This window comes from Silurus aristotelis (genome assembly GCF_946808225.1).
Source record: "Silurus aristotelis genome assembly, chromosome: 3".
Classification (NCBI taxonomy): domain Eukaryota; kingdom Metazoa; phylum Chordata; class Actinopteri; order Siluriformes; family Siluridae; genus Silurus; species Silurus aristotelis.
The window spans coordinates 2,765,613-2,779,443 of NC_139576.1; the positions used below are offsets into that span (position 1 = coordinate 2,765,613).

The following is a 13,831-nucleotide window of genomic DNA, read 5'->3' on the forward strand; positions in this document are numbered from 1 at the left end:
AAAAATGTAGATCAAGTCTCAAATTATATCAGAAAGTCAATAAAACAAAAGCTAAACCTTTTACTTGACAGTCTCAGGGTTTTTCTATTTTCTCTCCATCAAAATATACTGTATGATGAAAATAATCCAAAATAAATGTTTTTTTATTTTCCACAATTTAGCTATTAATGTTCTTCTCACAGATCCAAATATTTTGGGAACTACAGGAAACATCAACCCAGTTTGGCACAGGTTCAGACCGATAGCCAGATACAGCACAGTCCTCATTACCTTTGTTGTTGGGTTCTCCTCTACTCCAGAACCTAAAGAAGAAGAGAGCCAGTGAACAAGCAAACAAAACAGTAAACAGCCTACCTAATAAACAGCCTAGATCAGGGGTGGCCAACCAGTCAGAGACCGAGAGACACATTTTTTACTGTGTTACCGCAAAGAGCCACATCATACACATGGGCACACATGAACATCACCCATTCCTTCCTCTTACACACACACACACACACACACACACACACACACACACACACACACACACACACACACACACACACACACACCTCCGCTCAGCCAGATTTATTGTAAATGTCACACACCAACATAATGACAGAAATGGACTCCTACAGTTCTAAGACCACAGGACAGTCATTTTCAACAATGAACATTGTGTGCACTGTCTCACACACACACACACAAACTCTGTTCAACCAAGTCCACAAACAAAAATATAATAATTTACAATAGCATTTTTCTTTTACTATGCATGTTACTAAGTGGGACTTTTGTGCAGGGCATTCTCTGCCTTAAACAATCTCCTTCAAATCTGCCTCGTATTCCGTTGTTGCCACTCGAAGCAATTCTTTCACGTGTGTCAGTCAGAACAGATCGATGCTTTGATTTCACGTGTTTCAGGGTAGAAAACACAGACTTTGTGTGTGTTTTTTTTTTTTTATATGCGTGTTCTCTTCGCTTGAGTGTAATACGGTATTTTCGTCAAATGCGCATGTGCGTGAGATGAATATACCGCAGGGGCAATTCATTTTTACAAGGGGCCACATGAGAAACCTGAATTGTGTCAGAGGGCCACACCAACGATAATATTTCAAGGATGCACCGAAATGAAAATTCAATTCAAAAGGCAATGAAATCCATAATTATTTGTTTAATGCCTTTTGCCTTGGCACCATCACTGGAAAACTTTCCTGCCTTTTCAAACACGTCCTCTACAGACGGAGTGCGCATGCTCAGATCGACTTTACTTTTCTGCGCCGCGTTCTTCTCATATTTAGAAGGCAATCGGGATGTTTGGATTTCAGGTGATAAATTAAACCCGACTTGGAGAAACTCTTTGCAGATACACCCCCTCTTGAAATTTCAGCATTGCATGTTTTGCACATCGCTCTCCGCACACCGCAGACATGTTGCTCTTATCCAGATAACCGTGTGCTGCTGCGCTTTTTTATTGCGTCATTACAATTGTGTTTCTGCAGTGTTGTTTCGGTGATTTAGGTATTTCCGAAAATTCTCGGTGCATCCCTGTAATTTACGATTGGCCTCATGCCAAGGTCTGATATACCGCAAAGTTTCCCAGTAGGGGCGCCGCTCATTTAGGTCTTAAAAATACCGTATTGAACTTAAGCAAAGCGAACACGCACATTAAAAATGAACACACACAAACTTCGAAAGGAACATAAGAGCCGCATGAAACCAGCCAAAGAGTCGTATGCGGCTCGCGGATTGGCCACCCCTGGCCTAGATCACTATTTAAATGTAATGTCATTAAAGTCAATGGAAACATTAACTCAAAGTGAACTTCTCGAACCTTATTTAGAAACCTTATTTATATAATTATGTGTATTAATCCCTGATCATAAAGACTGTGGTGACTGTGACAAGGAAAAACTGCATTAGATGATATGGGGAGGAAACCTTGACTTGACCAGACCAGACTTAAAAATGGAAGCCATCCTCATTTGGGTGATTATCAAGAGTGTGATTATACATTTTAAAAACAATATAAAACACAGGAGAGTGAGAATGTTTGTTAAGCGAACAACAGACTTACACAATACATTTGAACTGTGAACTGATTGTGAAGCAGATATCAATTTCACAGGGTCATTCTAATATAGTGATCCCTTACCCACTGGTCACTGATGTACCATCCACCCATTTCCAGACTCCCTCAATCTTTTGGTCATTTGCACCAATCCAAGCACCTTGACCACCTCTCCACACCTCAACAAAGTCCTGGTGAAGAAAGTACAACTGGTTAGACATTGTTTTTTATGTTTTACATTACCATATACATTATACAACATTAATATAACAATATACAGGTCAAAAACGTGAACTGTCTTTCTTTATTAAAATAATGAGAACAATAATACCACAGCTCAAATCTTAATTGTCAAAACTGATTGGTCAGAACATGAATAATAAGTATATATTTATGCTGCCATTCTATTATATTGTTTCTATAGTAACAACTTGTATAAATAAATTGTACAGCAGATGCTCCACATAATCCAACACCAATAATAAACATAAACATTGTGTTTAATAAGTAAATAAAGGTGATAAAAAGAGGAAGTGCAAATTAAACAGAATTAACACATTATTAAGACATCGGACTTTATCAGAAATTACTGCTATAATAATAACTATAGTATGAGATTAAAACAGTTGTGCAAATGTTTTTTTGTCAGCATTGGAATGTAATATTGATTATTAAATTATTACACTTCAGTCATCATAGTATTATATCATAGTTGTAAGTAATTATTGAGGAACTGTTCCTGTAATATTGATTGTATTCTGATAAGTTAGAATATACATAGACATCAGTGGTGGGTTGCGTATTTCACACCTAGGCCTTCAGTGGTGTTCTAACTGAATCATTCCACCCTGAACTGACTGAATCAAGCCCTGACCTTTCAATCAAAAGATGTGAGAATGCAGACATGTTTAGATGCCGTCGAGAGGGCCTGGGAGAGGTCGCAATCCAATTGATTACAGAAACAGTTTGAAGAAACAATTTAATATCAATATGATCAAGTAATATGAATATGATCCCTGCAGTGTTCACAGTGTCGGCTTTACAGCAATTTCCTTTGATCTCAGCAGCATGTCACCTGAAATCTTATTGGATAGTAACATAAACTGAAAATTCAACCTATGTGTGTGTTAGAAGAAGGAAAAATAGGCAAGCATAAAGATTTGCGCAAGTTTAGCAAAGGCCAAATTGTGATGGCTAGACGACTGGGTCAGAGCATCTCCAAAACTGCAGCCAAGGTGGGGTGTTCCCAGTCTGCAGTGGTCAGTAGCTATCAAAAGTGCTCCAAGGAAGGAACTCGTCAATGCACGTGGGGCACGAAGGCTGGCCCGTGTGGTCTGATCCAGCAGACGAGCTCCTGTAGCTCAATGTGATGTTTGGGCAATGTTTTGCTGTGAAACATTGGGTCTGGCCATCCATGAGGTTGTTACTACCACCTACCACCTACCTAAGCACTTTTTCAGACCATGTGCACCTTTTGATAAAAATGTTACTCCCTGATGGCTGTGGCCTCTTTCAGTAGAATAATGTGCCCTGCCACGAAGCAAAAATGGTTCAGGAATCATTTAAGGATCCCAATTTTCTCATTTTGAGGTGTTGACTTGGCCTTCAAATTCCCCAAATCTCAATCCAATCAAGCATCTGTGGGATGTGCTGGACAACCAAGTCCATCAATCAGTTGAGGCCCCACCTCACAACTTGTGAATAATTTAATGTATTTTCAACCATTTTGTCCTTTTTTACCTGTTCTTCTCGGCTGTTTATAATCACCAGGTCTGCTCCTCTTCTCTTGCAGTCCTTTCTGCTCTCACTCCAGGTCTCTTTCTCAGTAGAGATGTAGTAAATACTGTAGTTAAAGTATCCCCATCCTGGTGTGTTAATGTCTTCCTCTGTACAGAACACAGATTAAACCACAAACAAACAATCAAGTCCATCAATTCATTCATTAAGTAAGCTTTTTTTGTTTTGTTTGTCATTTGATCAATAATTTGTTAAATAAGATTTTACAAATATCATATTTACCATATATTACAGTTCAGGAATTATACAGCACTGAAATTAAATACAAACTTGTAAAACTATAATAATCCTAACAGGCACTATATATGCACAAGTAGTGTTTCAACTCACCACAAATCTGCTTTATCCCGTTGAAGATACCAAACATTCACTTACTCATTTGAGAAAGCTTCTTCTGAAGTTCATCTCTCTTCATCTGAAACTGGTCTCTCTCTTCAGCCACTTTTTTGTAACTGGCCTCTAACTGGTCTCTCTCGAAAGTCAGGTTGTTGTAACTTGTCTGTAACTGGTTTCTTTCTTTAGTCAGGTTGTTGAATTTGATCCAAGGTATTGCGATGACAGCCAGTAAGATAACAATCAGAATCAGCAGAAAAACCACAGCTAGTGTGTAACATCTGAATCTTGCAGTGCGGGGTTCTAAAGCTAGCAGTGAATAAAATCCAATTATCTACATGGAATACTGCAATTACAATTTAGGATGTTGAAGTTTAATGTAGTGGTGTTGCTATGTGTGTGAGCGTACCTGAAGTCATAGTTCCTTTATTGTTTTTGTTCACTTGAGTTTCTCTGCCTTCATTCATGTAGATACCTTCATATGGATTCTCATTGTCCTTTACAATGGGTGAAGTTCTAACTACTGGAAATCTTGAGTTTGCACAAGCTGATTCAGCCATCTTTAATGTTCCTTTAAAATGCTGGAAATAAACAAAGAGCCATAAAATGTATTGGGGATGCAAATCTCTGTCCAGCATGCACTTCAGATGCATGTTTCTATAGATTTTATTTCAGTGACTTTGCTCACACTGAATTGCATACAGTACATTTACTGTAATGGAATATAACCACCCAAACCCTATTTTTGAAGATAATACATCTTAGTTTATTAATAATTAATGACCAGTTATGTAGACACCGCAAAAATATTAAACAGGATTTAATCACAGGAGCGTGTTTGTACTATTGCATTAGGATTCTGTCAGTAGAATTTTTCATCTCACTGCAAAAAAGTTTTTTATTCTGACTGCAAGTTGTATCCTGAATATAACTACTTTATATAAATATTATATAAAAAAAAATATATAAAAAATCTTGAACCTTGAATCTGATCTTGAAAATTCCCCATGACTGCACTTACTGTGTTTCACCACCAGATGCTGCCAGTGGGCTCTGCTCAGTGTGCTTAAGAGGTGCTTGAGGTTTTCACTTGTGTCTCAATAGCCCCATGTATTTGAGTTCCCCCTTTTTTGTCAGCTCATCAGATCTTCCCCATTCATTTTCCTTATCCAAATGCTACATGGTCCCATGTGTGCTGTTCCTTCCTAGTTTGTCTACTCTCTTTCATTGATTGTAAGCCCTTTGTTTGAGAGATTTTTTTTGCTCATATTTTATATCTGTTATGTGGCTGTTATGATTGTGTTTTACATGTTTGTGTTTTGTTTGCTGCTTTGTTATTTGTTATGTCCTTTATTCCCATGCACCCTGCTATGTTATGTCGTGGACTTGATTTCCTGTATCATGAGTTTATGTGTACCAAGTCCCCCCCCCTTGTAAGTCTTAGTGCTTGAGTTGGATCTTTGCTGTTCCCTTTGGAGAAAGACTAAATGCACTGCTCAGAAAAAAATAAATAAAGGAACACTTTCAAAACTTTTTGCTTAAGACCTGAGACTTTGCATGTACCGGCCCATCAGAGAGGCAAAGCATGCACATGCCCTAAAAATCAAAGATAAAAAATGTGGAAGCCTAGTCCATTTTGCTGAACTTTCTTTATAGCAACTCAAAATGATTCTCAGTAGTTTGTATGACCCCCACGTGCTTGAATGCATGTATGACGTCGGGGCATGCTCCTAATAATAAAACTACAGAGAATGTCCTGGGGTATCTTCTTCCAGATCTGGACCTGGCCTGAGGCATCAGATGGACCCGAAACAATGTTCCAGAGGTGTTTTATTGGATTTAGCTTTGGCAAGCATGTGGGCCAGTCATAGGTAACAAATTCTTCATCCTCCAGAAACTGCCTGTCCAGAAACTGCCTACAGTCCTGTCCAGCTCTCCTAGTGTAACTGCCTGTCTCCTGAAATCTCCTCTATGCTCTTGAGACTGTCCTTGGACACACAGCAAACCTTCCGGCACATATTGATGTGCTATCCTGGAAGAGTTTGACTGCCTGTGCAATGTCTGTAGGGTCCAGGTATCACCTCATGCTACCAGTAGTGACACTGAGCTGATTTGGTGATTTGGCTAGGATCAAACTGATTAACAACCCCCTCTGCTGCTTAACTGACCAGATCAATATGCTAGACGTTTAAATGACTTGATGCTGTAGTCTGATCAAAAAGTTTTCCTTGAGAAATTTCCCCACTGTAGGACGAATAAAGGTATATTTTATTTGATCTTAATTTTTCTTTTAATAGTGGTATTATATGAAGTAAATCTTTCTCTGCTTTTTACCTTCGGAGCCTTTGAGGACTATATTTAGCTGTTTCCGTTTTTGTTACCTTTTGGACCTTAGTTTTTGGAATTATATTTTTGGTATTTAAAATGAGCTGTTTTCTCTTTTTTTCCGGTTTTTGGGACTTACCAGAGTAAAGAAAGGACTATGGATTTATCTGCATGCCCAACTAGAGTAGCTAGACCAGCTAAAGCATCTCTCATGAGCAAATCGTTTACTTGTTCAGTTGTAAGCCACTCTGGATAGGGGTGTCTGCCAAATGCTGTAATTTTGAATATTGCTTGTATTTAAAACTACTAGTGATTTATTCCGATTATTGCCAAAATCAGACCATGTGGGGACTAGGTTTGTGTTATAAACAGCTTTAAATAAAAAAAAAAAAAAATGTAAATGGACATTTAAAAGTAAAGAGCAAAAAGAAAACAAAAGGCACCGTACAATAACTGCTTTTAAGTTTAAGTGCTTTAAAATAAAATATTGAATGATATACTGATTGTATATAAATTAAAGTATCATATTTTTGCACACCTACACTAGTATATACAGTATAGTACACCTCAGTCTTCCATATTTTCTATTAAAAATACCTCATGCTAATATATCATATGTAAATATTCATATAATTAATTTAATACTTCTGCAAACACAGAAATAATTATAAATAATTATAACGTTTGTACATTTTTATCTTATTTCCTGTTTATTATTTAATATTTGCTGTAGTTTTCTTTAGCTTCATTTAAGAACTTTATTGTCACGCCACTGACATCTGTACATATGACAAATAAAACTTCAAATTTAATTTATTTATTAATTGTGAGATAAAGGACAAGTGGGAATAATGACTATAAAAAAAAATACTTCTCATTTCCTTGAATCAAATCGATTGCAAGTTAATGTATTGTTGTCTTTGAAAAAAATGTGATCTGAAGGCTGTGCAAACAGACAGTAACCTTTAAAAACACTATTAAACAGAATATCGGCACCACAACTGCAGTCCGTCATTTGAACAAACCTTCATTTTTTTGTAACGTTTAATAATTAAAATACTTTTTTGAGGGATTAATTTACATATTTCCTAATGTATCTCTATATATATTTCACACAAGGTGTTTGGAGCATGAAAACTGCCCATAGAGATAAAAACCTATTAAAACCTACTAAGAAAGGCTGCTTTCTTTTTTTCTCTCGCTTTTGTTAGTACCTGTATCTTTATTATAACGATCACTTGATCTTTTATAATCTCTCCCACTAAAGAAACATAAACTTATGGATGTTTAACATCTTGCAGTGTGGAAATGATGTCTCAATTTTGCCTTATGTTGATTTGGATAGTGGCTCTTAAAGGGCAAAACATACAATAAATAATTTAATGTTTCACATGAGACATTTTCCTCAGAACGTTCTTACTACCAGGTAGCAACTCGCCCACAGCCTGGTACAGGGTTGCAACCCGGCTCTTGGGGTCCTCTAAACAGTAAACTGTAAGCAAAGTGGTCAATACTCATGCTTGCAGAAAATTCATGAAGTTTAGTTGAGGTCTTTTGCTCCAAAGGAGTTTTGACCTCCTCGAGAAGAGCACCCTTCTGAGAATGTGCTGAGTGTGTGACTAATAGTACTCACGTGGATGCAGTTTTTTCTTTTCTTGTCATGAATCATATACTTTTACCAGTATTGATGAATTGATCATCCAAAACCTCAATCCTTGTCAGAAATATCATTTAGTGATGAAGAACCTTCTCCTCCTCCTTCTTCTTCTTCTTCTTTTTCTTTGAAGGTGAAAATGGGAGTTTAATATATAGTGGGAGTTTGACCTGCTTCAAGCTGTATAATGTTGCACACAAGAGACTCTCAGTCCATATATATATATCAGGTGTCTGATTATTTTCCATTTCCTTGAGTCAAATTTAAAAAAATGTGATCTGAAGGTTGTGCAAACAGACATTAATATTTAACTATACTAGTCAAACGGAGATAAGGACCACAACTCTGTTCCATCATCAGAACAATCAATGCAGGGTGCATGATGCATGAGAACAAAAGTCATTTCAAGGGCTTTGTTGACTCATTAGCTACTGTATCTCCACACATTACACACAAGCATCTGAACTGCTTGTAGAGACGGAAACATATTATAGATATGAGTCAGGCTTATATCAGCTGCTTTCTATTTTCCCTTTTTCTCTCTCTCTTCCCCCTGCACTACAGACACTTTAACCAGATGCCTGTTTAACACTTGCGCTAATAATTAGCTTTTAGTTTGATGGCAGAAAGAAAGAAAGAAAGAAAGAAAGAAAGAAAGAAAGAAAGAAAGAAAGAAAGAAAGAAAGAAAGAAAGAAAGAAAGAAAGAAAGAAAGAAAGTTAGTTATGTATGGGGATAAAAATGTTCTTCTGTAGTCCTCAGAGGATTTTGAGTTGAGTATAGAGGCTCGGTCATATTTCATTCTTAAATACATGAATGAATCTCCATTTATGAACATGTTTTAAGCAAGTATGGAATATAATCATAATGTGTTCTCTTTTCTATTCCTGAGACATCATTAGATAGAATGGAAAATATCGAAATGACCCTGAATTACCAGCAGAATTTCTTAGAATTCAGATTATCTGGTTAAATCTCTCTCTCTTTTTTTTTTTTTTAAGGAGCAGTTGATATCTGTGTCAAATATTTGAAGAACAATCTTGGGCAATGAAATCATTTGTTTTTAGAAATTCTTTATTTTATGTAATTTATTTAAAATGTTAGTTGTCAAAGAAGTTTTCTCCAATTATTTATTTAAGGAATACAGAGCCTATGAAAAATTTGGAAACACCTCGTGTTTTAGACACACGTCTTAATGTCTAAATGTCCCTTTGGTTTCTATGCAACAAACTTAATAATGTACAAACAAGTCTATAAATGTACAGATGTTTCACTTTATTTTTATTAAAAAAAAAATCCTCACGCACTCTCTGCATCTGGACAGTTCATTTCTTTGAATGTTCAGCAGAAATACTTTGACGTGTCTCTTGTAAAACTTGCCAGATGTGTTGTTCGTTACTAGTTGGAGATTCCTTTACAATTCACTTCATCCCAGAGCAGTTCAATAGGATTTAGGTGTGGTGACATGCAGGTCGTTCCATGATAGATATCACTCCAGACGACTGTTTGTTCTCTAAATAACTCTTACAGAGCTCAGACATACGCTTCATCCCAAAGAGCCACAGTTCAGATGGAATTACATGGTGATGAAGTATGGAGTAGTAGCCTTTTTGGTTCAGTATTTTTTCACCTGAAATAAGTCATAAATCCTCCCTGCTCCAAAACAACCCCAAACCATTGAGCTCGACCTCCATGTATGACTGTGGGGGTGAGGGCAGTCAGCTAACATCTTCTTTTCTGTTTTTCATCTTATACAAGTTCTTCTGAGACAAAAAAACAAATCCATTTTGAATCATCAGTCCACAGAACTTTCCTCCACTCATTCACTGTCTAATTCCTGTGGTATTTTTTATTTTTTTTATCATTTAACTAGTTTGTTGCATATAAACAATAAATGTAGCTGCAGTGATCTGCTTCAAGTGTTCGTTGATATTAAGATCTGGACTCACTGATGGCCACAGAAAAACAATCCAGTGCTTTGAATAATTCCATTTCTTGAAGTCAACGTAGTGTTAAATGGAGACCCAGTTTTTAAGAGTAAACTGCTCGGAAATTCCTTGATAGACTTCAGAATATTTTCTTTAAGGTTCTTTTTCCATAAAAAACAGAATGTACCCCAGCAAACAAACATCTGTTTTGGCCCTTAAATGTCCACATAAGATTTTCCCAGATGCATGTCAGATTTCTCAAACTCCTGTTGGTCTATTTTATGTCTCTTACCATTCTCCTACCATAAAAGCATTCCCAAGTTTTCTCTTTTATCCACATTTATCCTGAAAAAAAACATCATGGAATTTGTATTAGGATTTAATAGTTCCTGTAATGATGTTACCCTGTGGCTCATAACTGGTAACTCGTTGCCTTTATCAGTTTGCTGATCAATCCGATACAGCAACGAGAACCGGAAAAACACACTTTGGAAGCTTGTAGATCACATGCTGATATCTACTGGACACCATTTGGACATCATAGAGAAACCAGTGAGTTTTTACACCGGGGTCTTTGGTTTTCTTAGAACCATTTGATGATATTGTATTTTCTCACAGTATTAAAATGTGAGGCTGTAATTCTGAACCCTGCCTCTAGGTGTCAGTAAATGCACACATACTTCTACATGACAATGGCAGGAAGTAGACTTCCTGTTTTTTCGGTTTGTCCATGTGTGCAGAGTGTGTGTGTGTGTGTGTGTGTGTGTGTGTGTGTGTGTGTGTGTGTGTGTGTGTTGGAGATAAGTGAATGTGAGAACACACACACACACACACACACAATCACACTAACATTATTACACAGGAGTTAATAGCGTTAGAGGATTTTACTGCTAAAGGAGCAGATCAGGTCAGAGTTTATTTATTACAATACATTATTTAACATTACAACAAATCACACACAGACAGACAGCTATGTAACACATGTAGCTCTGTAACAATACTATAATGTAACACACACACTGTTAGATTTTTATCATGCCCAAACGAAACTTGGATTTTCCATACGATCTGTAATGCTCCGTAGTGCCTTTCTGATATCAGGGAAGAAGAAATACACAGCACACAGAATGTGGCAAAATGTTCCTGCAGGTGGCAGACACGTATTTATACACACAGGATGATACAGTCCACGCACACACACACGAACACGCACACACAAAAGGCTGTCCTAAAGTTTTTTCCTGTTTAGACAAGAGGACATACCAGCCCGAGATGTGTGAGCTCAGATAAGACACTCTGTTTACCTTAGAATAACATCGTAAATATCCTATAGACACTGAACGGACAAAGGAACGTGTGTGAGATAGTGTGAAAACAGTTTTAACACTAACACTGGCCACTTTAAATCATTTATGATTTAGCATCACACACCAAAACATAGGATGTTCATCCTGGGAACAGAATCGGTGACAAACTGCAAATGAAAAGATAAAGACAAACAAAAACATACAGATTCTATTTCATTCTTTCCCTACATGCATATAATCCTTCATCATCACCACTCAAATCGAGGCCTTTATGGCCTGTCTTCATCAAACATGGCAACATACATAGTACAATTCCAACAACATACAAGAATCTTTCCTAAAACAAAATAGTGTTCAACACTCGTAAACAAATCTTAATCTTTTCCAAAAAACTTTGTTCAGCAGTTGTTTCACGTTCTCCAAGACATCATGAGACCACTGTTTCTCATTGTTTGTTCAGTATGTCTATAATCAGTGATATAAGGTATACATAACAGTTTCTTCTCTGAATAATGTATTCAAAGAGAATAAAAAAATTTGGAGTCTAGTTACATCTATGCACATATAGTTATAGAATTTAGACCTAGAGCAGGTATCAGGGTACGCTAAACTAAACAGTCAAGTGAGTTTGATCTTCACCCCGGAGGTGGCCCCCTTTCTACTAAAAAGAAAAGATCTTTCCGTGGGCTCTCAACTGTTTCAGCCCTGAAAACTCACTTAGGTAGGCTTCTTAGGCCAACAGACCAATTAGTGCACAGAATAAGTGGGTGCTGTTTTGATCCTGCTTGCGTGTATCCACTGTGGCTGATAATCAGTCAGAACTCCAGTTCTGGTTACAGCTAGAACAGTTGTGGACCCAGATACTTCGGTTCACCGACCTTGATGGGCTTCAGACTTCTTATCAGGACCTGCTGATTAGGCACAAAAGGGTGTGTGGGCTTATCTGTGGGCAGAGGAAGAGTTAGTGAAACATCAGCACTGATAGAATTAAATTTCTCAACCAGGGCAGAAACGTAGTCGTCCACCATCACTTCCAGGTTACCTAAGAGAGAAATGCCAGTGCGTCTCCTGACCCATGGGGTCATAACCCAAGGTTAGAACATAAAACTTTCAAAGGATTAGTTTTGTTAGAGATAGGGTTATTTTATTTCTGTGAGTACTGCCGGGAGAACAACAGTCCAATTTTCTGCCTGTTTCAATGCAGGCTTTAGTAACACGCTTAATGGTTCTGTTTGTTCTCTCTACCACTCCAGCTGACTGTGGGTGATAGGGAATATTAAAATAACAATCAATTGCTAAACTTTTAGCCAAAAGTTGTCTTACCTTCGAAGCAAAAGGTGTGCCGTTATCACTTTCAATCACACTAGGTATACCAAACCTAGAGATGATCTCTTTTGTTAATATTTTGACAACCGTTTTAGCATTCTCTGTCGCACATGCAAATGCTTCTGGCCACTTACTGAATCTGTCAACTATAACCAACAGGTATCTCAAATTTCCTACAGGTGGCATATGTATAAAATCTATGGCCACTTTGGCAGGGAGTTGAACAGCTTTTAATAAGTCGCCTATGAGATTAAAATGTGCTATGGGCTTTCCATCAGCTGTTTTAAAGTCTCTTTGCTTCCATGTTTTAGCAAAATCATGCACAACACCATAAGCATACTTAGAATCAGTGTATAAAGTCACTACTTTACCTTCAGACAAGTGACATTATCTTGTAAGTGTGACCAATTCTGCAGCTTGTGCCGATGTGTATGGTAATGATTTAGCTTTAACTATTACATCAGGTAATCTTACAACCGCATATCCACATAAATACACACTAGAAGGTTTTGAACATGAACATCTACTTATAGACAATCCCACTCTTCCAGGGCCGTGTCTAAGGCAAGCATGTGCGCCATCAAAACCATCTCAGTCAATATCGTCTAGCAGATAACGCAGGGCTACTACAGCTGAATGCGGCTGATAAGAAGGCTTAATAGTTACGATTTCCGTTACCAAGAGTGTAGTTTCATAACCAGATCTACGTTGTGCTGTCATATGTTGTTTGTCGAGGTTGTATAAATTAGCTGTTACCTGATGTGAGGTGTACAGTATCAAAGGATGTGACAGCACTGTTTTCTCAGCATCCCGGACCATCAGAGCCGCAGCAGCCACTGCACGCAAGCACGAAGGCAACCCTTGTGCTATATTGTCTAAAGATCTGGAAAGATACGCAACAGGGCGATATCTGTCACCGTGTTCCTGGGCTAGGATCCCCGCAGCCGTACCACCATGTTCGTGCACATAGAGGTGAAAAGGCTTAGCATAACTCGGAAGACCCAGAGCTGGAGCAGACTGTATAGCCTTCTTGAGGGCAGCGAAACTGTCAGTCATTCCACAGAATGAGATGTGATGGAGGAGCTTTGTGATCAATAGCACTACGCAAA

At 37.7% G+C, this 13,831-nt stretch overlaps 2 protein-coding genes across 4 annotated transcripts in view; one reads left to right on the forward strand and one right to left on the reverse strand.

Annotated features, from left to right (window-relative positions):
• Positions 1 to 13,831, forward strand: part of LOC310723321 (uncharacterized protein) — a 487,719-nt gene that overhangs the window by 371,500 nt on the left and 102,388 nt on the right. The gene's annotated exons all lie outside the window — the stretch shown is intronic.
• Positions 100 to 8,264, reverse strand: LOC310723310 (CD209 antigen-like protein C). Of its 2 annotated transcripts, none has more exons than XM_083536127.1 (6): positions 8,142 to 8,264; positions 4,593 to 4,764; positions 4,226 to 4,492; positions 3,794 to 3,939; positions 2,138 to 2,244; positions 100 to 302 (listed from the first exon to the last, which is right to left on the reverse strand). In XM_083536127.1, exons 1-6 carry the CDS (start codon positions 8,175 to 8,177, stop codon positions 158 to 160), a joined length of 873 nt encoding a protein of 290 aa, XP_083392253.1. In that variant the 5' UTR covers positions 8,178 to 8,264; the 3' UTR covers positions 100 to 157. The 2 variants fall into 2 exon arrangements, with proteins under 2 accessions (XP_083392253.1, XP_083392254.1); XM_083536128.1 differs by having other exon boundaries at positions 8,138 to 8,196.

Bases quoted from the DNA above. Each gene is read 5' to 3' on its own strand.
- LOC310723310 (XM_083536127.1), bottom strand. From the start codon at position 8,177: ATGATTCATGACAAGAAAAGAAAAAACTGCATCCAC. The intron at 4,493-4,592 runs GTACGCTCACAC...ATTCACTGCTAG, and splicing joins TAAAGGAACTATGACTTCAG to CTTTAGAACCCCGCACTGCA. The intron at 2,245-3,793 runs GTAAAAAAGGAC...TTTCTTCACCAG, and splicing joins TAAACAGCCGAGAAGAACAG to GACTTTGTTGAGGTGTGGAG.